This window comes from Prionailurus viverrinus, chromosome B1 (genome assembly GCF_022837055.1).
Source record: "Prionailurus viverrinus isolate Anna chromosome B1, UM_Priviv_1.0, whole genome shotgun sequence".
NCBI lineage: Eukaryota > Metazoa > Chordata > Mammalia > Carnivora > Felidae > Prionailurus > Prionailurus viverrinus.
The window spans coordinates 59,016,389-59,042,331 of record NC_062564.1 but is presented as its reverse complement, the minus strand read 5'-3'; the positions used below and the strand labels follow the sequence as shown (position 1 = coordinate 59,042,331).

General features: G+C 37.6%; 1 protein-coding gene and 1 pseudogene across 6 annotated transcripts in view; both read right to left on the bottom strand.

Moving 5' to 3' along the window:
• Positions 1–25,943, bottom strand: part of NEK1 (NIMA related kinase 1) — a 248,558-nt gene that overhangs the window by 178,882 nt on the left and 43,733 nt on the right. For all 6 annotated transcript variants that reach the window (XM_047856749.1, XM_047856753.1, XM_047856750.1 and 3 more), the window contains exons 9-12: positions 25,739–25,793; positions 16,982–17,182; positions 10,416–10,476; positions 7,979–8,130 (exon numbers count right to left, since the gene is read on the bottom strand). In XM_047856749.1, the coding sequence (XP_047712705.1) occupies positions 7,979–8,130; positions 10,416–10,476; positions 16,982–17,182; positions 25,739–25,793 (469 nt within the window). The remainder of the gene's footprint in view (positions 1–7,978; positions 8,131–10,415; positions 10,477–16,981; positions 17,183–25,738; positions 25,794–25,943) is intronic.
• LOC125163737 (cytochrome c oxidase subunit 5A, mitochondrial-like) lies at positions 854–3,107 on the bottom strand (annotated as a pseudogene).

The window sequence follows — 25,943 nt, the reverse complement described above, 5'->3', positions numbered from 1 at the left end:
ATTAATTTAAATTAAATGCAGTGTTTGGATAATGGGAATGTTACTTTCCTTAACTCTCAAAACTATTCTAAAAGACTATAGCACATTTATTAGAATACATACTTTGTAGGAAAAAAAACCCTGCAAATCAAAGTTATACTACTTAAATTACTTTGAAGAACCAAAAACTGTAACAGAAATGAAGTTTCCATCTCAAGAATTACACATGTATATAAAAAAATTGATTTCGAGGAACCTGGGTGGCTCAGTCAGTTAAGCGTCCGACTTCGGCTCAAGTCATGATCTCGTGGTCCATGAGTTCAAGCCCCGCATCGGGCTCTGTGCTGACAGCTCAGAGCCTGGAGCCTGTTTCAGATTCTGTGTCTCCCTCTCTCTGACCCTCCCCCCATTCATGCTCTGTCTCTCTCGGTCTCAAAAATAAATAAAAGTTAATAAATAAATAAATAAATAAATAAATAAATAAATAAATAAATAAATAAATAAATAAATTGATTTCAATGCTCTAAAGCTTTCTCTTCATGACCTCACACTGAAGTAGTCACCTTTAAGCACTGAGAATAAAAACTCAACAACACTGGCCTTATTTGTACCTAAAAGCAGACTTGTTATCTGGCCTTTAACCCTATTAAGTACTGTTAAAATATTAAAGAATATTACTTTCCTGATTTGGAATTCATTTTTTTTTTCCTTTTCAGTACAAACTCATTTCCCTTTTATTAAAGTTCTAGTTACCATGACATCGTTTGGTACTCAATAGAGGAAAACTTGTTCAAATAAAGTAATATGTTATTATCAGTATTTTCTATAATCAGGCAGCATTATGAATAAATCCTTGAGAAGCCATCCATGGGGTTTACACTTTGTCAAGGCCCAGCTCCTCTGGAATGCAGATTTCCAGTTCATTTAAAGCTGGTTCCTGGATGACACAGAAGTAGATTTCCTTATGAGGTTCTGCTTTGTCCTAACCTCTAGGATGTGATATGCACTAGCAAAATCCTTTAGCTGTCTGAATGCCTGCAAAGCGGCATCAATGATTTTGGGTTCTGGAACCAGGTCACAGCCCACAAGCATGTTCATCCCTTTACTCAATTCGCAAGCATCAGTATCTGGCTTGTTGAAGTATGTTATCCAGTGGGCATCAAACTCCTCATTTGTCTCATGTGACTCAGGGGAGTAGCAGTGAACTGACTGGACAGTGGCCCATGACAGTGCAGCTGGGAAGCAGGGCCCAGATCCAGGTACAGGAGGCCTCAAGGGCTGGCATAGGAGACTGTGGCTGTTGCAACAGAGTGGCCCTCAGCAAGACGGCAATAGTGGCACACAGCCTAAGCTGGAATTCATTTACTCATTTATTCACTGATTTTTTTAAAAGTCTTATTAAACACTCACTTTGTGCAAAATGTAAAACACAGCCCCTAACTTCAGAGAGATGACAGTCTAATAAAACAGCATTAAGAAGATACATATGAGGTACTAAAGGAGTTACTGTCCTGTTTCCTGTTTTTTAGAGGGTAAAAGGGACAACTGGGGAAGAAACAAGAAAAGCCTCTGGAAAAAAATTTATCCTAGTGTTCCCTAAGTCCCTTAGAACAATCGAGAACTATAAACATCAATTCACACTGCCAGCATAGTAGTGTTCCAGGAAATAATGCCAATATTACATTCTTTAACCTACAAGCTAACAATGTGAACAGTTACCATACAAATTGCTCCTTTTGCCTTTTCTCAGGCCTACGACTCTAGTTAAACTGTAACATGTGAGGGCAAAAGAAATATAGTCTTTACTTTGTATTCTCCAAGTGCTCACATAATAATACAGTATCGATATCACATGTACCTACACAGGAAAGAGAGTCAAACAAAAAAGAACATTTAAAAAGGAAGAAGGGATATGTAATGAATAACGAAAAGAAAGAAAAAAGTACATACTAGTCATTAACTAATGCCAAGTCCAATTTAGATCAGACTTGCAATTTTGGAGCATTATTGACATTGGTGGATTGAATGCAGGTTCTGGAAAGTGTTCAATACACAAACGTGAATATAACATTTATTTGGTAGGGCAGTACTTTGCCACTGAATGTTTGCTACATGAATATATTTTGTTTGTTTTATGTCAATAAGCCTGGGTCTAATGATGCTTAGATTTGAATTCTTGGGTAGGACAGGTAAAGGAATTATCTTAATTGTTAGTATCCTTAGTGCTATTATTGATAATAATCTTAGCAGACTATTTATATAACTAAAGAAAACAGTTATTAAAACTTTTTTTTTCCAGTATTCACCTCATGGAATAAAGACACACTCCAGTGTTCTCAAGAAAGTTGACCATTGTTCTCGTCTCTAGGTTTTATTTTTTTATTATTTATCAATTTGCTAAAAACAGTAACAAAAAGGCTTTTGTAAATAGTTTTACTACAATTTTTTGTTGTCACTCATTCTTTTAAAGAATTAACATTTGACTGACTTGACAAAATCTAAGTTCCTATCCATTAATCTATTCACTTATGCAGTAAGTATTTATTGAGTGCCTACTCCTTGCCAAGAATCATTTGCCAGGAACCAGTGAACATAACAACAAGCAAGAAATTCCTGCTTTCACGGAGCTTACACTGAAATAAAAAAGACTAGCGATAAACAAGTAAGAAATACACAGTGCATTAGATAGTTATAATGTGAAGAAAAATAAAGCACAATAAAGTAGATAAAACTGTGGGGGTAGGGTTGAGGGATAGTTAAATGACATAGAGTGATCAAGGATGAAAGCTCTATTCATGAATTGAGTTCTGAATACAAATCTGAAGGAAGTTAAGGAGAAAACTGCGCAGTCTTCTTAAGGGACAGTCCTTTAGGAAAGGAGAATAGGAAGTAAAAACACATTTTCAGATAAGTGCTTGAAAGGTTTGAAGGCAACAAAGTTAATCAGAATGCAGGCTGGGGTTGGGGGTAGGTAGGTAGCAAATGGGGAAGTAGAAAACAAGGCTTGGAGAGGTAATAAGGGCATCAGAGGGCTCTGTAGACCACTATAAGGACTCTGGCTTTTATTGAGCAAAATGAAAAGCCAGTGCAAAGTTTCAAGCAGTAAAGTGCAATGATCTGACCTTCATGGTAAAAGAAGTATTAGGCTGCTCAAGTGAGAACAGACTGAAGTTAATTTTAGAAGGTGTGAGATCAGCCAAAACATTATAACCAAGGTGAAAGGTGAGGGTGGCTAGGACTAATTTGGTGACAGAAATAATGAGGAATAGTCAAGACCACTGCATATATTTTGAAGGCAGAGTCAACAGAACGTGATGTTGGAAGGGTAGTCAACGATAACTCCAGAAGTCTTTGATGAGAATAAATGGAAGAATGAAGTTAGCATTTACTAAATTCAGAAGGGATGTGTGGAGGATGTGCAATCAGCAGTTCAGTTTTACACATGTGAATTTTGAGATGCCTATTAGAAATTCAATTAAAGATGATAAGACAGATGTAAGTCTCAAGTTCAGGAAAGAAGTATTGGCTGCAGATAAAAATCTGGGTGTCAGTTTTCAGATGCTGTTAATTAGAAAGTGAGCATGGCACAAGAGGAAAGATACCCAAGGACTGAGTATTTAAGCATTTCAGCATGTAGAGAGGTCAGAAACAGGAGGAGGAACTTATCAAGGAGGCTGAGAAAAGCAGTCAATCAGGTAGGAGGGGAATCAGAAAAGTGCAATACTTTGAACTCAAGTGAAGACATATTTAAAGAAGGAGGGGGTAATCAAGTGAGTCAAAAACTGAGGCCGAGGAAGAAGAGAACTGACCCCTAGACTTAATAATACAAAGCTCACCGATGTCCTTGGCAAGAGCGGTTTTATAACAGCATGACAAAGCCCTGAGTGGATGGGTTCAAGACAAAATGAGAAGAAGTGGAGACAGCATAAACAATGTTCTGGAAAAGTTATGCTGTTAAAGGAAGCAGAGATACAGGGAAGGAGCTGGAAAGAGATATGAGAGATAAGGAAAGGGTCTGGGTTTTTTGTTGTTGTTGTTGTTGCTTTAAAGAAGGAAGACACAACATATTTGATTGCTAACAGAAATGATTCAGTAATAGGAAAAATATGATGCAGAAAAGAGTATGAGTTCTTTAGTAGGCAAAGAAAAAATAAAAAATAGTATACAAATGGCAAGGATGAATTTAAGAAACAAAACAAATGAGCAAAGGGAAAGAGAGACAAACTAACAGATTCTCTCTCTTTTATTTTAGAAACAGATTCTTCACTTTTAGAGAACTGATGGTTACTAGAGAGGAGGTGGGTGGAGGGATGAGTTAAATAGGTAATGGGGATTAAGGAGCATACTTGCTGTGATGAACAGTGGGTGTTGTATGGAAGTGTTGAATCACTATATTCTACACCTGAAACTAATATGCATGTTAACTAACTGGAATTTAAATAAAAACCTTAGGGGCGCCTGGGTGGCGCAGTCGGTTAAGCGTCCAACTTCAGCCAGGTCACGATCTTGCGGTCCGTGAGTTCGAGCCCCGTGTCAGGCTCTGTGCTGACAGTTCAGAGCCTGGAGCCTGCTTCCAATTCTGTGTCTCCCTCTCTCTCTGCCCCTCCCCCGTTCATGCTCTGTCTCTCTCTGTCCCAAAAATAAATAAACGTTGAAAAAAAAATTTTTTTAAATAAAAAAATAAATAAAAACCTTAAAAAAATGGAAGGTTTTGATGGGGGGTGGGAGGGAGGGGAGGGTGGGTGATGGGTATTGAGGCGGGCACCTTTTGGGAGGAGCACTGGGTGTTGTATGGAAACCAATTTGACAATAAATTTCATATATTTAAAAAAAAAATGGAAGATTTGACTCAGATCATACCAGAGACAGATCACTCAAAGTAACAGGATGAAAAGCAGATATATATAAACAGATATGACTGACTGCAAGTAGTGGTAGTGAGAGCATGGGAAAATTTTCTTCCAATTGCTTCTATTTTCTCAGTAAAAGAGGAAGCAAGGTCATTTGCTTGAAGTGGAAAACAAGAAGGTAAGAAACAACCATCTAGAAAGTGGGGGAGTAATTAGACTGAGGAAATAGAATAGGATGGCCAGAAGGTGCTCACTTGACATTATTAGTTATAAGTCTAAAGTGAGACCAGTCAGAATAGTTGTATGCTTTCTCCAACCACATTCCACTGCCCAAGTTCAGGCACAAAAGAGATGGAGAGTTGGATTTCACAGTTAGTTTTTGCTAGGTAATTTGTAATAGTGAAAGACAAGGGCAAGAGAGGTGAGGCTTTGTAAATTATAATGAAAGAATATGGATTTTAAGCCAAAACAGGAAAATAAAAATGAAGAGAGGGACACTGAAAAAAAAAAAAACAACTAGTAAAACCCATATATCTAAATAGGACAAAGAAGTTGTGGAGGTAGAGTCCTTGAGGAATAAGCTGGAAAGACAGGAAGTAATGGTAAGTCATGGGATGCTTATAATTGAGACTATGGAAGAGTTGCTATTATCAACAATGATAAACGTGATGGTATGACTACAGGTGAGAGTCCTAAGGGTGGTGGACAAAATCACTGAAAGAGAACAAATAAAAGACTGTGTACTATTGGAAGGATCATTGTTTTGGATACTGAAATCACCAAGAATTAAGACAGTGTTGGGAAAAGTGACAGGGAGTCAAGTGTTAAACTTTTCAAAAAATGAGGGTCTACAGATGAACCTAACATAGAGGGTTAACAGGTGTATAGTCTGGCAGGAAAAGCCTCAGAAACCTTTGGGGGGTGGTTAGGGAGCAGGGGAGACTCCTGCAGTGAGAAGCAAGGAAAACACCTCCCTCATCCTAGTTCTAGACCCAGCGGTATTAAGGGATTAGAAAGAAAATAGTCACTATGTAAGAAAGTTGTACAATGGTGTGTGCAGGGACAAGCCAGGTTTTAGAGCAAAAAAGGTGAAGGGGTGTAGAACACAGGGATTTTGCTGATAATGTGATAATTTGCTGATAATAAGCCAACAAGAGGGCTTTCTGGAAGAGTTTAGAGAGGTATGCAGAGGGTGGGGGTCAGATTAGGTTATGACCAGAGGGAAAAGTCTGGAGTCCAGGGCTTCTGGTGATTATAGAAGAGGAATAAAAGATATGATGGAAATGGTCCATTAGGCCTAGATAAATGTTATACTGAAGGGCAGAAGGGAGGGAGGAAGGGAAGTAAGAAGGAAGGAAGAAGAAAAAACTGGTATGCCACTTATATTGCTCCCCAGCCACAAATTCGCCCTCCATTGTCCTCCTTGTGAGAAGAAAGTGGACAATATAAACACGTCTTCTCTGCTTGCTATCATGATGTTAAGCTTTGTCAGCAGACAATGTTGGAAGGACAATGCAGAAGAAAACAGCCTCTATTCCTGATTAGCATGCTTCCTTTCTTCTTGTTCCTGCTGCATGTGGGACACAGTGACATTTACCCTGTGGGCAGCTGCCAGGATTGTTCTGCTGGTGCCCCTGCCAGCTTCCCTGTGAACTTTAGCAGCAACCCCAAGGCCAGCTTCCCACCAAATTCTGCTGGTGACCCAACTGGCACCCCAGCCTACTACCCAAAGAGTTCAGCAACCTCTAGCAACTCCCACCCGCACTCCAAAAGGCTTCCCAGAAGATTCAACGATCCTTCAAGCAGCTCCCCAGTGCATTTCACTGGCACTCTAGGCAGGTTCCCAGGAGCTTCATCAGCTCTACAGTGGACAGTTTCATGTTTGCCAGCCTCGGCCTATGGCACATCAGTGAACTCCACCATCCAGTGGTTTACAGCCATACCACAACCAATAAAATTTGAATCTCAGCCTTAAGGATGGGACTGGAGAGATCTTCCAAAGTCTATTCCTTCTTTGGGTACTCTGTCTCAGCCCTAGGAAGAGTGGCTGCTTCCTATGATCTGCTATTCCTATATTCTTTAGAGTTCTTTATCCCTTAAAGTTCATTCCCTAAAAATAGTTACTGATTATTTATATTAAACTTCCCTTGATAAAATTATGTGTTTTTTCTCCTGACTGGATGCTGACTTACACAAGTTATTTGAAGACTAACTTACAATAATCATTTGAACTACCTTATGACAGATTTTAACCAAAGTGACTGATGATTCCTACCATGAAGTTTATCTTACAGCAATGTGTTCAATGTGCCTAAACACATATATACGTATGTATGCATACAGGTGCATATGTAGTCCAAAACAAAACAGGTTTCATATGCCAAAGCATGCAGCTATTGACATGAAGAAAAATGACAAATTCCTGCAACTAACACTGTGTTCTTAGGCATGTCACCTAAATGCTATAGGCCTTAATTTTTTCAGATGAAATATTACCAAGTAGGGGTGCCTGGTGGCTCAGTTGGTTAAGTGCCAACTCTTGATTTTGGTTCAGGTCATGATCTTACAGTCATGAGATCGAGCCTGCTTAAGATTCTCTTTCCCTTTCCCTCTGCCTCTCTCCCATGCATGTGGCGGGAAGGGGGGGGGAGGGGGCAGCACGTGCGTGGGAGGACACACATGTGCTCTCTCTTGCTCTCTCCCCCAGAAAAAAAAAATATATATATATATAATTAAATACTACAAAGCAGACTATACAGTAACATTCCTTCCAGCTCTATGATTTTGATTTATTTATCTGATTGTGAATTCTCAAATACAAATTTTTCCCACATTTTCAACAAGTGTATTACATTTACTTGTTTTAGGCACAAAAACAAACCCTCTACTCAGGTTGTTCAAAAGTGATTTCACAGATAACATCACTTTCTCTTTATTGCACCAACTACTTAATATATCTACTTCATGTTTCCTTGTGATTTTGGTAAGTCTTCCCGGTTTTAGAAGACTGATGAAGCAGGGAATAGCAATGTTCTTTAGTAACTTAACGAAAACAATCCTATAAGTATCAAGATAACTGAATTGAGCTGCAATAAAAAAAAAAGATCAAATTTAATTTGTTACTAACATAGTTTGTAATATGATCATACCTGTTTATGTTTTTGAAGTGGTTTCTTTTCATGTAATTTTTTATCTCCAAATTTCTTATATGTTAAAGGTACTCCATATTTAGCGGCAGGCTTTGTAATTTTCTGAGCAGACACAACAGAAGCCAAGCTTTGTCCTGAAGCTGGTCTTTTAGCTACATGGAAAGATACAAAGAGTTTTTTCTAGAGTTGTTTATATCAAATCTTTACTTTCAAAATTCTTCAAGATAGCACTTTTTCATTTTTACCATCATTGACAACATTTGAGACTTTTCGTTAAACATCTTATTCACGCCTTAGCACATGTCAATGCCTTCATTATAAACTATTTGATTCTAAAGCCACTTTTTGGAAAAAAAAATCAAAAGGCCACACATCTCTAAGATATTGAAAATTTCATATTAAAAAAAAAGCATATCCCTAAAATTGACTGTGAGTGATGACTGTATAAATCTGTGAATATACTAAAAAAACACTGAATTATATACTGTAAATAGGTAATTGAAAGGTATAGAATAATTAACAAAGCTGTTAAAAATGTTTGTAAAAGAACACTTACTGTTTTAGAAATTACTTTCAAAATTAGCACATAAACTTTAAGAGTAACTATTAAACACTAACACCATCATTTTGAGCAACATTAACACTTTCTTCATCTATATAATCTGAACGATACAGACCTACAGAAGAACAAAGACTTTAAAACAATTATTATAGCTCAGGGTCTAATGGAATGGGTACCTTTATACACTAATGGTAGGAATATAAAATGATCAAACTTTCTGGAGGGGAATTTGTATCAAGAATAAGGTTTATGGACTACTTTTAAAGAAATAATCAGAAGAGATATATAAAAAGGGTAAGTACTACAGCAATAATGAATTCAATTACTACTGAAACCTAGACAAGGTGAGGTCAATCTTAGAACAATAATAAATTCAAGAAAAACGTTTAGCACATAACGTTTAAATTGAAGAAATTTAGAGGAAAGTCTACTATTTATGTCTCTCAGAGACATTAACTAGGAACTAAGAAAAGTGAAAGAAACAATTTCCCTCTGAAAGTTCAACTGTAAGATCAAATCAGAACACATATATACAACATCACAACACTGTAACTTGGCTAAATGTATTAACATAACCAAAGAAATACTATGTATACCAGTACACATACTGGCATACATACTGGAAAAGGAGATAAAGTCACAAAAGTGTAAAAATGGAGATTCCCAAGAGAAAAATATTGAATAGTTCCCATTCACACCCAGAAAAGAGGGAGAATTACGTCACTGATTTGGTGGTACTTTTCAGGCTCAGTGACAAGGCTACCAGCAGGATAAAGCTTAATATGGGGAGTTGGAGCCCACAAAGTATCTACAGGCCCATCAGCAATACAACTCCTATTTGAGCCTCATGATATTAAACATTTCATTCATCCAACTGCTCTTACAACAAATTAACTTTCTAATTCCTATGTAGGCTTATCTACATGGAAAGAATGTGCTGACATGGAATATTTTGGTCTTTGTGACAATGAAGCTTTTTGATCAAGATGTGACTTCTCATGAGGCGTGAGCTCCAGGAGAGACATGCTGATTCTGCTGTTTGTCTGTCTCTTGTGAATTTCGTTTAGAGTGAATTGATTTCCCAGGGACTGACAGTCTCTGCACCCTGAGAAGATGAGTCTAAGTGTCTTTAGGAAGAGGCAAATATTGCTGGCCTTCCTAAGAACACACTGCCATCCCACTTCCAGCTTCCATGGGCTCAGTTTTATAATAGGGTATTTTTTTCTAGTAACTGACTCAAACTCAAAATGGAGACACACAAAGCATTATGTTTGAAAAACAATATACTCTTCAAATCTTACATAACTTCCACTGACTTTAGAAATCCATTCCGGTATCATTCTATGAAGAAGAAATACAGTGTCCTTTGCATACAAATATACATACACATAGTACGTAACCATACCCACTTATAAATATTCTTATAAATATTCTGCTGCTGTTGGCCACATTTAAAAGAAAATTATCGCTGGTAAGGTACCCAACTTCATATTAACTTACTTTTTAAAAATTTTAGAATATGAAGTATTTCTCAAAGAAAAATATATTACATAAAGATGTACACCTAAGACATTTTACAGCATTCTACAACAATCTTAGAACAGCAGCTAAGAAGGACAATTTCAAGATAGATTTCATTAAATAAGGCAGACAAGAAATGGAAATTTTGTTATTAATTCATCAGAAAGTGTTATATATTGTCGTCTCTCAAAAATAATTTAAAGATGCATTTCCCCTGAATTAAAGTTATCTACAATTATCCCAACTTATTATACCTACGTATATCTCTAATACAATTAGAGAGAATTACTAATTAGCATCAGTGTATTAATTACTGCAAACATACCTGTTTGGATTCACATTAATTTCACTTACCTGGTATAGGCTGCACTCCAAACTTGGAAAATGTTTTTAGACAAAATTCTTCTGCTATAAGCTTAGATTGAAAGAGGACAAAGAAAAAGTTAGAAAAGATGTTAAGTTGCCAAAACAAGAAACCTATCCATTAATCAGATTACATTTTCTCCCTTTTTCAGTCACAAATATGCTATCAGATAAACTATACTTACTAAACCTAAGTAACCCATTCACCAAATTCATCTCATGCTAATTCCCTTCCACTCTTACAAAATTCTTACATAATTCAACATATATCTCTTTTTACTATTACTAAAATACTCTAATACTTTATTCCCTAGCATTCATAAGCATATTTTGAGAACCAAAAATCACATTTCCTGAAGTCATTTTCTCTCACTAATTTTTTTTCCCTCTTTAAGTGCAAAACGATGATGTCAACAAAGATTTAACTCAATTTTCAGTCTGTTTTGTTTCTTACTGGGTGGGGTAGGGGAGAGCAAGTGAATTTTCTCTTTAAGAGAAATGAGGCCTCCTGGAGAAAACAGTTCCACAGTAGCAGTGGAACAGAAGCTCCAACAGGCAAAAAAACCATGACTGAGATGGTCATCTGTCCCATTAAGGATTCCCATATAGCAGTTTTCAATCTCATACTGGCAGAAATGGCACCACTGGGGACGTATTCAATAGTGGAAATCCTCAGGCTCTCCCACCTCAGAATCACTAAAATAGAAATTATAGCAATGGGACCTACCAATGTCTTCCAAATGATTTTTTATGTATGCTGAACCTTGAGAACCACTTCACCAAAAGATAAATTAAGTGAAGGTCTGGTTCATAGGCAATTCAGAGCAACTGTGTAAATATATATTCTCTTCTGAACATTTGCATTTTGTCCCTTCCTTTTTCATAGAAAAAAAAATGGGTGACTTACGAACTCCAACTTGCCCCAAACTGGGCAAGTTTCTTTCACTGCTTGAATGTGAGTTTTACTTTTTTGTGTGAATGCAATATGAACTAAGAGATGTGGCATATATAACCCGAGAAGATTCTGAAATCTCTATGCTGTGCTATCCAACATAGTTGCCACCCATATGTAGTTATTTAGATTAACAATTTAAATAAATACAACTTAAAATTCAACCCATTGGTCACACTAGGCACATCTTAACTCTTCAATAACCACATATGGCTGGTGGCTACAATAATGGACAATGCATATATAAAATACTCCATCACAGAAAGCACTATTGGACAGCACCCATACTCCTAATGAAGTAGAGTTTAACCATGATTTGTCAAGCTTCTTCCAGGGTGTGCAAGATTGAGAATTAAGTCCTATTAAACCTTGGCTGATGGTAGATAGAGAAGAAGAGATTAAAAAAAAAAAAACCTACAGAATATTATTGTAGTTCATATAAAAAAGCTCATAAATTGTTTCAAAGTTTAAGCCATAAAACATGTATTATAAACTTTCTCACTAGAATACTGAACTAGTGATATATAGCAGAAAAGAGACCTTAGGAATCAAAGAAGAGCTTTCATGAAAAATAAAATCTAAGTGATATCTAAATAGCAACAAGAAGCTATACATATACTAAACACATACTATCCAATATTCTACTTAATAATCATAATCTGCTTTTTTTTTTCTTTCCATATTATAAATCTTGACATACCAGGCTTGAATATTTTCTTTCATTGCTGGCTAGTTGAATTCTAGTGCTTGACACTGCATGTCCTAACCACTGGTTTTGGGATGGGGTGGGGTGGGGGTGGGGGGAAACTGCAGCAAGATTCAATGAAGTAGTTGCAAAAAGCAATAGTATATTGCATCATAAATCATCCTTGAAAATGTTATTGATAACAAAGGAGTATTATAAGACACCTACATTTCAGAGATTCTTGCTATATCCTATATAAGTAACCTTCAATCTACACATTTTAACTGGCTTTCTTGATTACTAATGTATTCTCCTTGTAGGAATAGTTAAATCCACACCTGTTTTCTGAAAATTATTTGTTCACACAGATGTTCTATTAAGCCAGAGAATATGGATAGTTATCTCATGAGTACATAAAAGTAATAAAACTAGGGGTGCCTGGGTGGCTCAGTCGGTTAAGCATCTGACTCTTGGTTTTGGCTGGGGTCATAATCTCATGGTTTGTGAGTTTGAGCCCCACCATCAGCCTCGTGTTCACAGTGTGGAGGCTGCTTGGGATTCTCTCTCTCCCTCTTTCTCTGCCCCTCTCTCGCTCTGTCTCAAAATAAATAAATAAACTTATTTTTAAAAAAAGGCAATAAGGGGTGCCTGGGTGGTTCAGTTGGTTGAGCATCTGACTTCTGCTTAGGTCATGATCTCACAGCTTATGGGTTCAAGCCCCACATCAGGCCTTGCGCTAACAATGCAGGACCTGCTTCCGATTCTCTGTCTCCCTCTCTCTCTTCTCCTCCCTTTCTCAGGCACACACACACACACTCTCTCTAAAATAAACACTTAAAATTTTTTTTAATTAAAAAAATGTAATAAAACTATGACTTTGCTAGGTATGTGATTTACAGAAGATTTTAACAGGCACCTGGGTGGCTCAGTCAGTTAAACATCTCACTCAATTCAGCTCAGGTCATCTCACAGTTCATGACATCAAGCCCCACCATCTGGTTCTGCCCTGAAAGTGTGGAGCCTGCTTGGGATTCTCTCTGCCACTCCCCCAGTTATGCACTCCCCCAAACAAATAAATAAGCATTAAAAAAAAAAAGAGTTTAACAGTGGTCATTTAAATTAACATAGGCCATACGAATACTTAATATAAAATAATTGCAGTTTCAGGAAATTATATCAATAACCTGTGCTAATTGATTTGATATAAATATTTAACAAATCCCATCAAATTAAAATTTTAGTTCAACTCAATAAGTATTTATTACGCATCTATATGTGAGTAATAGAGAAAAAAATCATGAGTCCACAATCTATTATACATACAAATGCCCACAGAACGGTTTCCAAGAATTATTAAATAGAATATAATCATATAACTTGATACTAATAATTTATATTAGTATAATAAAACAATATATTGATATTTTATATTGAATATATTGAGCACTTACTACATTCTAGACAGTAAGCAGTTTACATACATTATCATTTTTTTAATTCTTTAAAAAAATTAAAAATTTTTAAAATAACCACCTCATGATGCAGATATGTTTATAATCCCATTGTTTACAGGTCAGTAAAGTAAGGCACAGAAAGGTTTAATAATTTTACAGTTAGAGACGGTTACCAGAAGGGAGGTAGGTGAGGGTGGGTGAAATAGGTGAAGTGATTAAGAGTACACCCATCTTGATGAGCACTATTGTACAGAATCATTGAATCACTATATCATACACATAAAATTTTTTTAAAATATTTTTTTTTTCAACGTTTATTTATTTTTGGGACAGAGAGAGACAGAGCATGAACAGGGGAGGGGCAGAGAGAGAGGGAGACACAGAATCGGAAACAGGCTCCAGGCTCTGAGCCATCAGCCCAGAGCCTGACGCGGGGCTCGAACTCACGGACCGCGAGATCGTGACCTGGCTGAAGTCGGACGATTAACCGACTGCGCCACCCAGGCGCCCCTACACATAAAATTAATAATAACACTGTGTGTGTTAACTATACTGGATTTAAATTTTTTTTTAATAATAAGTTTACAGCTAGAAACCCAAGAAGACAGAGAGTAGACAGGCAGCTGCCAGGAGTTGTGGAAGAGGGGAACAGGAGTTATTGGGCAATGAGTTTGTTCTACAAGGTGAAGAGCTGTGAAGATGAATGGTGGCACTAAATCAAAGTGAAAGTCTATTTAATAGCACTAAACAGGGCACTCAATGATGCATTTTATGTTATGCATATTGTACCATGATAAAACAATTGGAAAATACAATAACAGAAACCTGAGACAGAGGGATGGTTTTGTGATATGGTGATTTATATTAAGAAATAAATATTCGGTGTCCGGTTCCTGGCACACAGCTCCTAAAACTCTTAAAGTACCTAAGTGGTTAAGAATAAAGGTATCAAAATCCAAAAAGGATAAAGGTGTCTTTTGTTATGCCTAACAAGCCCCTTTCTTTTATTTTTAATATTGTACTGCATTTTTTTTAAATTTACTAAATCCAAATTAGTTAGCATATAATGCAACAATCATGTCAGGAGTAGATTCCTTAGTGCCCCTTACCCATTTAGCCCATCCCCCCTCCCACAACCTCTCCAGTAGCCCTCAGTTTGGTCTCCATATTTATGAGTCTCTTCTGTTTTGTCCCCCTCCCTGTTTTTATATTATTTTTGTTTCCCTTCCCTTATGTTCACCTATTTTGTCTCTTGAAGTCCTCATACGAGTGAAGTCATATGATTTTTGTCTTTCTCTGACTAATTTCACTTAGCATAATACCCCCCAGTTCCATCCACGTAGTTGCAAATGGCAAGATTTCATTCTTTTTGATTGCCGAGTAATACTCCATTGTATATATATACCACATCTTCTTTATCCATTCATCCATCGATGGACATTTGGGCTCTGTCCATACTTTTGCTATTGTTGATAGTGCTGCTATAAACATGGGGGTGCATGTGTCCCTTCGAAACAGCACACCTTGGAATAATGCCTAGTAGTGCAATTGCTAGGTCATAGGGTAGTTCTTTTTTTTTTTTTTTTCCTCATCACACTGTGCCACAAACACAAGAGACATTTATTTTATGCCACACTGGGGATTTTATGTTAACAAGGCATGTAGGATCCTACAGGGCAAACAGCATGGTAGAACATCATGAATGTGAAAGTACATGGAATGTTCACAGAACTTAAACACTGAATGGCTCATGAGTTTAATATAATACAGTTTCCTTTTTTTTTTTTTTTTTTTTTTTGCTGAAGCGTAGGCTTCTGGTTTACAAATATAAATGTCACTGATCATATTACTTCAAGAAAACATCCTAAGTTTTCAATGAGGAGAAAGGGTAGTTCTATTTTTAGTCTATTTTTTGAGGAACCTCCATACTGTTTTCCAGAGTGGCTGCACCAGCTTGCATTCCCACTAACAAGCCCCTTTCTTTCTTTTTTTTTTTAAATGTATGAAATTTATTGTCAAATTGGTTTCCATACAACACCCAGTGCTCATCCCAAAAGATGCCCTCCTCAACACCCATCACCACCCTTCCCTCCCTCCCTCCCACCCCCCATCAACCCTCAGTTTGTTCTCATTTTTTAAGAATCTCTTATGCTTTGGCTCTCTCCCACTCTAACCTCTCTTTTTTCTTTCTTTTTCCTTCCCCTCCCCCATGGGTTCCTGTTAAGTTTCTCAGGATCCACATAAGAGTGAAAACATATGTTATCTGTCTTTCTCTGTATGGCTTATTTCACTTAGCATAACACTCTCCAGTTCCGTCCACATTGCTACAAAGGGCCATATTTCATTCTTTCTCATTGCCACATAGTACTCCATTGTGTATATAAACCACGATTTCTTTATCCATTCATCAGTTGATGGACATTTAGGCTCTTTCCATAATTTGGCTATTGCTGAGAGTGCTGCTATAAACATTGGGGTACAAGTGCCCCTATGCATCAGTACTCCTATATCCCTTAACAAGCCCCTTTCAAGTACACTTCAGAATTTATGTTAATGAGGTGACATCTAGAAAGCCCCTAAGAATGGAAGCTGATTGCCAGGGAAATCTGCCTCGTGATTAGAGTGTTGGAACTCTCATTCCTACTCCTCTCCAGGGGAGGAAAGGGACTAGAGGTTGAATCAAACACTAAGGGGCAATGATTTAATCAATCATGTCTACATAATAAAGCCTCCATAAAAAATCTGAACGACAGGATTCAGATAGCTTCTGTGTTGGTGACCATGCCAGCAGGGTGACACATCTGTTTCACTGAACAGAAGCTCCTGCACTCAGGACACTTTCAGACCTTTCCCTATGTATCCCTTCACCTGGCTGTTCATCTGTATCCTTTATAGTTAGTATTCCTTTACAATAAACTGGTAAACTTAAGTAAATATTTCTCTGAATTCTGTGAACCACTCTAGTAACCAAACCAGAGAAGGGGGTTGTGGGAACCTCTGATTTATAGCTGGTCAGTCAAAAGCAAAGGTGACAACGTGAACTTGCCATTGGCTTCAGAAGTGGGGCAGTCTTGGGGAACGGAGCCCTTAATCTGTGGGATATGATGATATACATCTCTAGGTAGACAGTACCAGACTGAACTAAATTGCAGGACACGCAGCTATGTTGCAGAATTGCTTGGTGTGGGAGAAACAACCACACATTTGGTGACTGGAAGTGTAAAAATTAACTGGTAAAAGGAACACAGGAGGAATGTTTTCTCTACCACAGATTCACAACTAGAAAACAAATACAAAGGGGAAGAATTGTATGAAAATGGAAAGAAAGGTGACTCCAGGATAATTTGAAAAAGCTACTTCGATCTTCCAGAATTGTGCTGTGCTCTCCACAAAACATAGGCCATGTCCTAATTAAGCACCATAATCTTACTATTTTAAAGTAAAAACAAAAACAAAAAACACATACCTGAGGTGAGAGAAACTTTTCAATGCGTTTGGCTATAAAACCTTTCTCCAATATGGAGTTGACTGATGGTCTATCCCTAGGATTTCTTTTAAATAATTGAGAGAGTAAATTGCGGAGATCATAAGAATAATGTAAAGACACAGGTGGAAAAGATCCAGATATTATCTTCAGTACCAGGTTTTTCATACTGCCAGCTTCAAACTAAAATCCAGAAAATAAATAAACATGTATGAAACATACATAAATTGAAAATAGGAATAAACAATGAGAAATAGTTCTTTTCCTAAAGAACAGAACTATATTACAAATATTTTAATCAGAATATATATATGTACATATATATATTAGCATATGTTATTCAGAACAAAGTTCACTTGGTTATTTATAAACATACTTAAAAGAGACTAATAGTCCTCATAAAACATCATAACTTGTTAAAAGATTAATTTTTACTTATTCAACACACTGAAAGATGGAATAAAAGTATTAAAGATTTTATAAAAACATAATAATAAAGACAAAAACAAACAAACCTTGTACTCTTCATTTAAGACCTGCCTATCTGTGCCTTGTTGCAGTAACTGGGAAAGGAAATTAACTACAAAACGACAAGTATCTGAGAAAAATATAATAAATAAAAATACTAATTACTTTCCTTTTAAACACTTCTCATTATTATGAACTGTGTGATACTTCCAAAAGCCATGTAAGGAGCAATGTGGCAAATATTCCAAAGAGGAATATAAGCCATATCAATGGGAATAGTATATATCTTAAGAGTAAACACAATAGGGGCCCCTGGGTGGGTCAGTCAGTTAAGCATGTGACTCTTGGTTTTGGCTCAGGTCATGATCTGGTAGTTTTGTGGGTTCAGGCCCCACATCAGGTTCTGCACTGGCAGCATGCTTGGGACTGTCTCTCTCCATCTCTCTGCCCTTCCCCATCTGCACTGTCTCTGTCTCTCTCTAAATAAATAACTAAACTAAAAAAAAAGAGTAAACAGGGTTGCCTGGGTGGCTCAGTCAGTTAAGCATCTGACTTCAGCTCAGGTCATGATCTCACAGTTTGTGAGTTCGAGCCCCACATCAGGCTCTTGTGCTCACAGCTCAGAGCCTGGAGCCTGCTTCGGATTCTGTGTCTTCTCCTGTCTCTGCCCCTCCCATGCTCTATCTCTCAATAATAAACATTAAAAACAAAAAATTTAAAAAAAAGAGTAAACACACTATAAACTCTAACTGAAATTAAAAAAAATAGAGGGCAGTTTAAAATCTAAAGATTTAATTTTCATTTTCAAAGTAAAATTAAGCTTTTGATATCTCTGCTAAAATAGTATAGAATAGTTACACACTGTAACATGTTTTAACGTACACATTAACAAAACAAAACTTGCTATAAATTAGGTATTGATAATTATACCAAGTATAAAAACGTTCTGTTAAATGTTGAATTCTCCTAGACAATTACAATATGATATTCAGGTTATTAAAATTTGAGTACAATTCAAATAGAAATTTAGAAATATCTAGAAATATCTATGTACCTAAGAAGGAATTCTAAATGCAGAATGATAAATTATTCCTTCCCTACAATCAATTTTCATTTATCTCTTAATTGACAAGCTTTTTTCATAAAGGTGAGTGAATTACTTAACTTCATGTGTCTACTAGGGTGTAAATAGCTCCAAAATACAGAAGCAACGGTGACAGAACAATGTAGATGAAAAATGAAAGAAAATGCACTGAGTTAGACCTAAAATGACTGTTATGTCAGAAAAACTGACCAATTCTTTCAAATACAGATCTGATAACCACCATTCCACATCACTTTGGCAGCCTATGCTTTTTTACCTTGAGAAAGAAAAATAACAGCTAAGACAATACAGTAGAAGAGTGTGCAATCATTAAAAAACAGAACAACAAAAAATCCCCCAAATAATATCAGGAAATACAAACAAGGCTATAAAACTGCTTATACAATATAATCACACTTTAGACAGAGAGAAAAAAATCCTTTTAAAAATTAATGTAGAAGAAAGCCTGGAAGGAAACAACAAAATATTACAAGTACTTATTACCAATTAGAGGAACTGCTTTTGATATTCATTCACTTCTTTCTATTTTTATCTATTTTCTTAAGTTTTCTGTAATGAAAATACATTACTGTTTAATGGGGGGAGCATTTTTAAAGAGCAAAATTTTGAAATGGAAAGTGGCTAAAATTCAACTTATTTAAGACAAAAACTCCCCCTTTTGGGAGTATTATGTGCCATCTCAACAAAGTCTAAAAAATAAAAATTTTAATTAAAAAGCATTTGAATTGATAAAATCCCTCAATGAATATGGTAAAAAATTGTTCTTCAATTTCAATTCCAAACTCAAATAATTTGGGTGTTTTGAGAGAAATCACCAAGATGAAATAAATAAGCTAAAATACCAAATTCAGGGAAATTGGCAAGATGGCGGCTTAGGAGGACGCTGGGCTCACCGCACGTCCTGCGGATCACTTAGATTCCATCTACACCTGCCTAAATAACCCAGAAAACCGCCAGAGGATTAGCAGAACGGAGTCACCAGAGCCAAACGCAGACGAGAGGCCCACGGAAGAGGGTAGGAAGGGCGGCGAGGCGGTGCGCGCTCCACGGACTGGCGGGAGGGAGCCGGGGCGGAGGGGCGGCTCGCCGGCCAAGCAGAGCCCCCGAGCCTGGCTGGCAAAAGCGGAGGGGCCTGACGGACTGTGTTCCGACAGCAAGCGCGACTTAGCGTCTGGGAGGTCATAAGTTAACAGCTCTGCTTGGAAAGCGGGAAGGCTGGAGGACAAAGGGAGGGAGAGCTGCTGAGCCCCCTGACAACAGAGCTCATCCCCCAGCCAAAATCCCATCCCCCCGCCCATCCCCCAGCCAAAATCCCAAAGAGAACCAGTTCCTGCCAGGGAACTTGCTCGCTCCGCGCAAACACCCAACTCTGCCCTTCTGCGGAGCCAAACCTCCGGCAGCGGATCTGACTCCCTCCCGCTGCCACAGGGCCCCTCCTGAAGTGGATCACCTAAGGAGAAGCGATCTAAGCCTGCCCCTCCTGCCCCCGAGCACCTTGCCTACCCACCCCAGCTAATACGCCAGATCCCCAGCATCACAAGCCTGGCAGGGTGCAAGTAGCCCAGACGAGCCACACCACCCCACAGTGAATCCTGCCCCTAGGAGAGGGGAAGAGAAGGCACACACCAGTCTGACTGTGGCCCCAGCGGTGGGCTGGGGGCAGACATCAGGTCTGACTGCGGCCCCGCCCACCAACTCCAGTTATACACCACAGCACAGGGGAAGTGCCCTGCAGGTCCTCACCACGCCAGGGACTATCCAAAATGACCAAGCGGAAGAACTCCCCTCAGAAGAATCTCCAGGAAATAACAACAGCTAATGAGCTGATCAAAAAGGACTTAAATAATATAAGAGAAAGTGAATTTAGAATAATAGTCATAAAATTAATCGCTGGGCTTGAAAACAGTATACAGGACAGCAGAGAATCTCTTGCTACAGAGATCAAGGGACTAAGGAACAGTCACGAGGAGATGAAAAACGCTTTAAAGGAAATGCAAAACAAAATGGAAACCACCACAGCTCGGCTTGAAGAGGCAGAGGAGAGAATAGGTGCACTAGAAGATAAAGTTATGGAAAAAGAGGAAGCTGAGAAAAAGAGAGATAAAAAAAATTCAGGAGTATGAGGGGAAAATTAGAGAACTAAGTGATACACTAAAAAGAAATAATATACGCATAATCGGTATCCCAGAGGAGGAAGAGAGAGGGAAAGGTGCTGAAGGGGTACTTGAAGAAATCATAGCTGAGAACTTCCCTGAACTGGGGAAGGAAAAAGGCATTGAAATCCAAGAGGCACAGAGAACTCCCTTCAGACGTAACTTGAATCGATCTTCTGCACGACATATCATAGTGAAACTGGCAAAATACAAGGATAAAGAGAAAATTCTGAAAGCAGCAAGGGGTAAACATGCCCTCACATATAAAGGGAGACCTATAAGACTCGTGACTGATCTCTCTTTTGAAACTTGGCAGGCCAGAAAGAATTGGCACGAGATTTTCAGGGTGCTAGACAGAAAAAATACGCAGCCAAGAATCCTTTATCCAGCAAGTCTGTCATTTAGAATAGAAGGAGAGATAAAGGTCTTCCCAAACAAACAAAAACTGAAGGAATTTGTCACCACTAAACCTGTCACCTGTAAACCAGCCCTACAAGAGATCCTAAGGGGGACCCTGTGAGACAAAGTACCAGAGACATCACTACAAGCATAAAACATACAGACATCACAATGACTCTAAACCCGTATCTTTCTATAATAACACTGAATGTAAATGGATTAAAAGCGCCAACCAAAAGACATAGGGTATCAGAATGGATAAAAAAACAAGACCCATCTATTTGCTGTCTACAAGAGACTCATTTTAGACCTGAGGACACCTTTAGATTGAGAGTGAGGGGATGGAGAACTATTTATCATGCGACTGGAAGCCAAAAGAAAGCTGGAGTAGCCATACTTATATCAGACAAACTAGACTTTAAATTAAAGGCTGTAACAAGAGATGAAGAAGGACATTATATAATAGTTACAGAGTCTATCCATCAGGAAGAGTTAACAATTATAAATGTCTATGCGCCGAATACCGGAGCCCCCAAATATATAAAACAACTACTCGTAAACATAAGCAACCTTATTGATAAGAATGTGGTAATTGCAGGGGACTTTAATACACCACTTACAGATATGGATAGATCATCTAGACACACGGTCAATAAAGACACAAGGGCCCTGAATGAGACATTGGATCAGATGGACTTGACAGATATATTTAGAACTCTGCATCCCAAAGCAAAAGAATATACTTTCTTCTCGAGTGCACATGGAACATTCTCCAAGATAGATCATATACTGGGTCACAAAACAGCCCTTCATAAGTTTACAAGAATTGAAATTATACCATGCTTACTTTCAGACCACAATGCTATGAAGCTTGAAATCAACCACAGAAAAAAGTCTGGAAAACCTCCAAAAGCATGGAGGTTAAAGAACACCCTACTAACGAATGAGTGGGTCAACCAGGCAATTAGAGAAGAAATTAAAAAATATATGGAAACAAACGAAAATGAAAATACAACAATCCAAATGCTTTGGGACGCAGCAAAGGCAGCCCTGAGAGGAAAATACATTGCCATCCAGGCCTATCTCAAGAAACAAGAAAAATCCCAAATACAAAATCTAACAGCACACCTAAAGGAACTAGAAGCAGAACAGCAAAGGCAGCCTAAACCCAGCAGAAGAAGAGAAATAATAAAGATCAGAGCAGAAATAAACAATATAGAATCTAAAAAAACTGTAGAGCAGATCAACGAAACCAAGAGTTGGTTTTTTGAAAAAATAAACAAAATTGACAAACCTCTAGCCAGGCTTCTCAAAAAGAAAAGGGAGATGACCCAAATAGATAAAATCAAGAATGAAAATGGAATTATTACAACCAATCCCTCAGAGATACAAACAATTATCAGGGAATACTATGAAAACTTATATGCCAACAAATTGGACAACCTGGAAGAAATGGACAAATTCCTGAACACCCACACTCTTCCAAAACTCAATCAGGAGGAAATAGAAAGCTTGAACAGACCCATAACCAGCGAAGAAATTGAATCGGTTATCAAAAATCTCCCAACAAATAAGAGTCCAGGACCAGATGGCTTCCCAGGGGAGTTCTACCAGACGTTTAAAGCAGAGATAATACCTATCCTTCTCAAGCTATTCCAAGAAATAGAAAGGGAAGGAAAACTTCCAGACTCATTCTATGAAGCCAGTATCACTTTGATTCCTAAACCAGACAGAGACCCAGTAAAAAAAGAGAACTACAGGCCAATATCCCTGATGAATATGGATGCAAAAATTCTCAATAAGATACTAGCAAATCGAATTCAACGGCATATAAAAAGAATTATTCACCATGATCAAGTGGGATTCATTCCTGGGATGCAGGGCTGGTTCAACATTCGCAAATCAATCAACGTGATACATCACATTAACAAAAAAAAAGAGAAGAACCATATGATCCTGTCAATTGATGCAGAAAAGGCCTTTGACAAAATCCAGCACCCTTTCTTAATAAAAACTCTTGAGAAAGTCGGGATAGAAGGAACATACTTAAAGATCATAAAAGCCATTTATGAAAAGCCCACAGCTAACATCATCCTCAACGGGGAAAAACTGAGAGCTTTTTCCCTGAGATCAGGAACACGACAAGGATGCCCACTCTCACCGCTGCTGTTTAACATAGTGCTGGAAGTTCTAGCATCAGCAATCAGACAACAAAAGGAAATCAAAGGCATCAAAATTGGCAGAGATGAAGTCAAGCTTTTGCTTTTTGCAGATGACATGATATTATACATGGAAAATCCGATAGACTCCACCAAAAGTCTGCTAGAACTGATACATGAATTCAGCAAAGTTGCAGGATACAAAATCAATGTACAGAAATCAGTTGCATTCTTATACACTAACAATGAAGCAACAGAAAGACAAATAAAGAAACGGATCCCATTCACAATTGCACCAAGAAGCATAAAATACCTAGGAATAAATCTAACCAAAGATGTAAAGGATCTGTATGCTGAAAACTATAGAAAGCTTATGAAGGAAATTGAAGAAGATTTAAAGAAATGGAAAGACATTCCCTGCTCATGGATTGGAAAAATAAATATTGTCAAAATGTCAATACTACCCAAAGCTATCTACACATTCAATGCAATCCCAATCAAAATGGCACCAGCATTCTTCTCGAAACTAGAACAAGCAATCCTAAAATTCATATGGAACCACAAAAGGCCCCGAATAGCCAAAGGAATTTTGAAGAAGAAGACCAAAGCAGGAGGCATCACAATCCCAGACTTTAGCCTCTACTACAAAGCTGTCATCATCAAGACAGCATGGTATTGGCACAAAAACAGACACATAGACCAATGGAATAGAATAGAAACCCCAGAACTAGACCCACAGACGTATGGCCAACTCATCTTTGACAAAGCAGGAAAGAACATACAATGGAAAAAAACAGCCTCTTTAACAAATGGTGCTGGGAGAACTGGCCAGCAACATGCAGAAGGTTGAAACTAGACCACTTTCTCACACCATTCACAAAAATAAACTCAAAATGGATAAAGGACCTGAATGTGAGACAGGAAACCATCAAAACCTTAGAGGAGAAAGCAGGAAAAGACCTCTCTGACCTCAGCCGTAGCAATCTCTTACTCGACACATCCCCAAAGGCAAGGGAATTAAAAGCAAAAGTGAATTACTGGGACCTTATGAAGATAAAAAGCTTCTGCACAGCAAAGGAAACAACCAACAAAACTAAAAGGCAACCAACGGAATGGGAAAAGATATTCGCAAATGACATATCGGACAAAGGGCTAGTATCCAAAATCTATAAAGAGCTCACCAAACTCCACACCCGAAAAACAAATAACCCAGTGAAGAAATGGGCAGAAAACATGAATAGACACTTCTCTAAAGAAGACATCCGGATGGCCAACAGGCACATGAAAAGATGTTCAGCGTCGCTCCTTATCAGGGAAATACAAATCAAAACCACACTCAGGTATCACCTCACGCCAGTCAGAGTGGCCAAAATGAACAAATCAGGAGACTATAGATGCTGGAGAGGATGTGGAGAAACGGGAACCCTCTTGCACTGTTGGTGGGAATGCAAATTGGTGCAGCCGCTCTGGAAAGCAGTGTGGAGGTTCCTCAGAAAATTAAAAATAGACCTACCCTATGACCCAGCAATAGCACTGCTAGGAATTTATCCAAGGCATACAGGAGTACTGGTGCATAGGGCCACTTGTACCCCAATGTTCATAGCAGCACTCTCAACAATAGCCAAATTATGGAAAGAGCCTAAATGTCCATCAACTGATGAATGGATAAAGAAATTGTGGTTTATATACACAATGGAATATTACGTGGCAATGAGAAAAAATGAAATATGGCCTTTTGTAGCAACGTGGATGGAACTGGAGAGTGTGATGCTAAGTGAAATAAGCCATACAGAGAAAGACAGATACCATATGTTTTCACTCTTATGTGGATCCTGAGAAACTTAACAGGAACCCATGGGGGAGGGGAAGGAAAAAAAAAAAAGAGGTTAGAATGGGAGACAGCCAAAGCATAAGAGACTGTTAAAAACTGAGAACAAACTGAGGGTTGATGGGGGGTGGGAGGGAGGAGAGGGTGGGTGATGGTTATTGAGGAGGGCACCTTTTGGGATGAGCACTGGGTGTTGTATGGAAACCAATTTGTCAATAAATTTCATAAAAAAAAAAAAAAAAGAAAAAGAAAAAAATAAATAAATAAAATCTGAATGTAAAAAAATAAATAAATAAAATAAAATAAAATAAAATACCAAATTCATATATGAATGTAACATTAAAAAGACAGCAAATTTGTTTTTCTCATTAGGAATAATTTCCTGTAAAAAAGTATGATATACCTATTATAATAATAAATATATAACATACATATGTAATATATGTATATACTAAAGGAAAATCTATTTAAATTTACACTTGAAAGATGAGAAATTTAAAAACTGACAGAGAAGAATTTCCAGTACAAGTGGGCCCCCTGAAAGATGGCATATGATTTTTAAAATATAGAAATATTATAGGTACATCAGGACATAATTTTTAAAATATTTCAGAAACTTCTACTTACTGCATGTTTAAGTGTGCACATTTCGTACAGGACACACCCCAGAGCCCAAATGTCACTAGAAAAGGGAAAAATGAGAAATTTTCTCTAAGTATCAGAGTTTAAATATTTTTTTTATTTAAAGGAAACAAAAGCAAAATGAAAACGCTTTCCAAAAATATATGTTCCATAAAATATATCCTTTAAAATGCAAAATTTCAACCATATC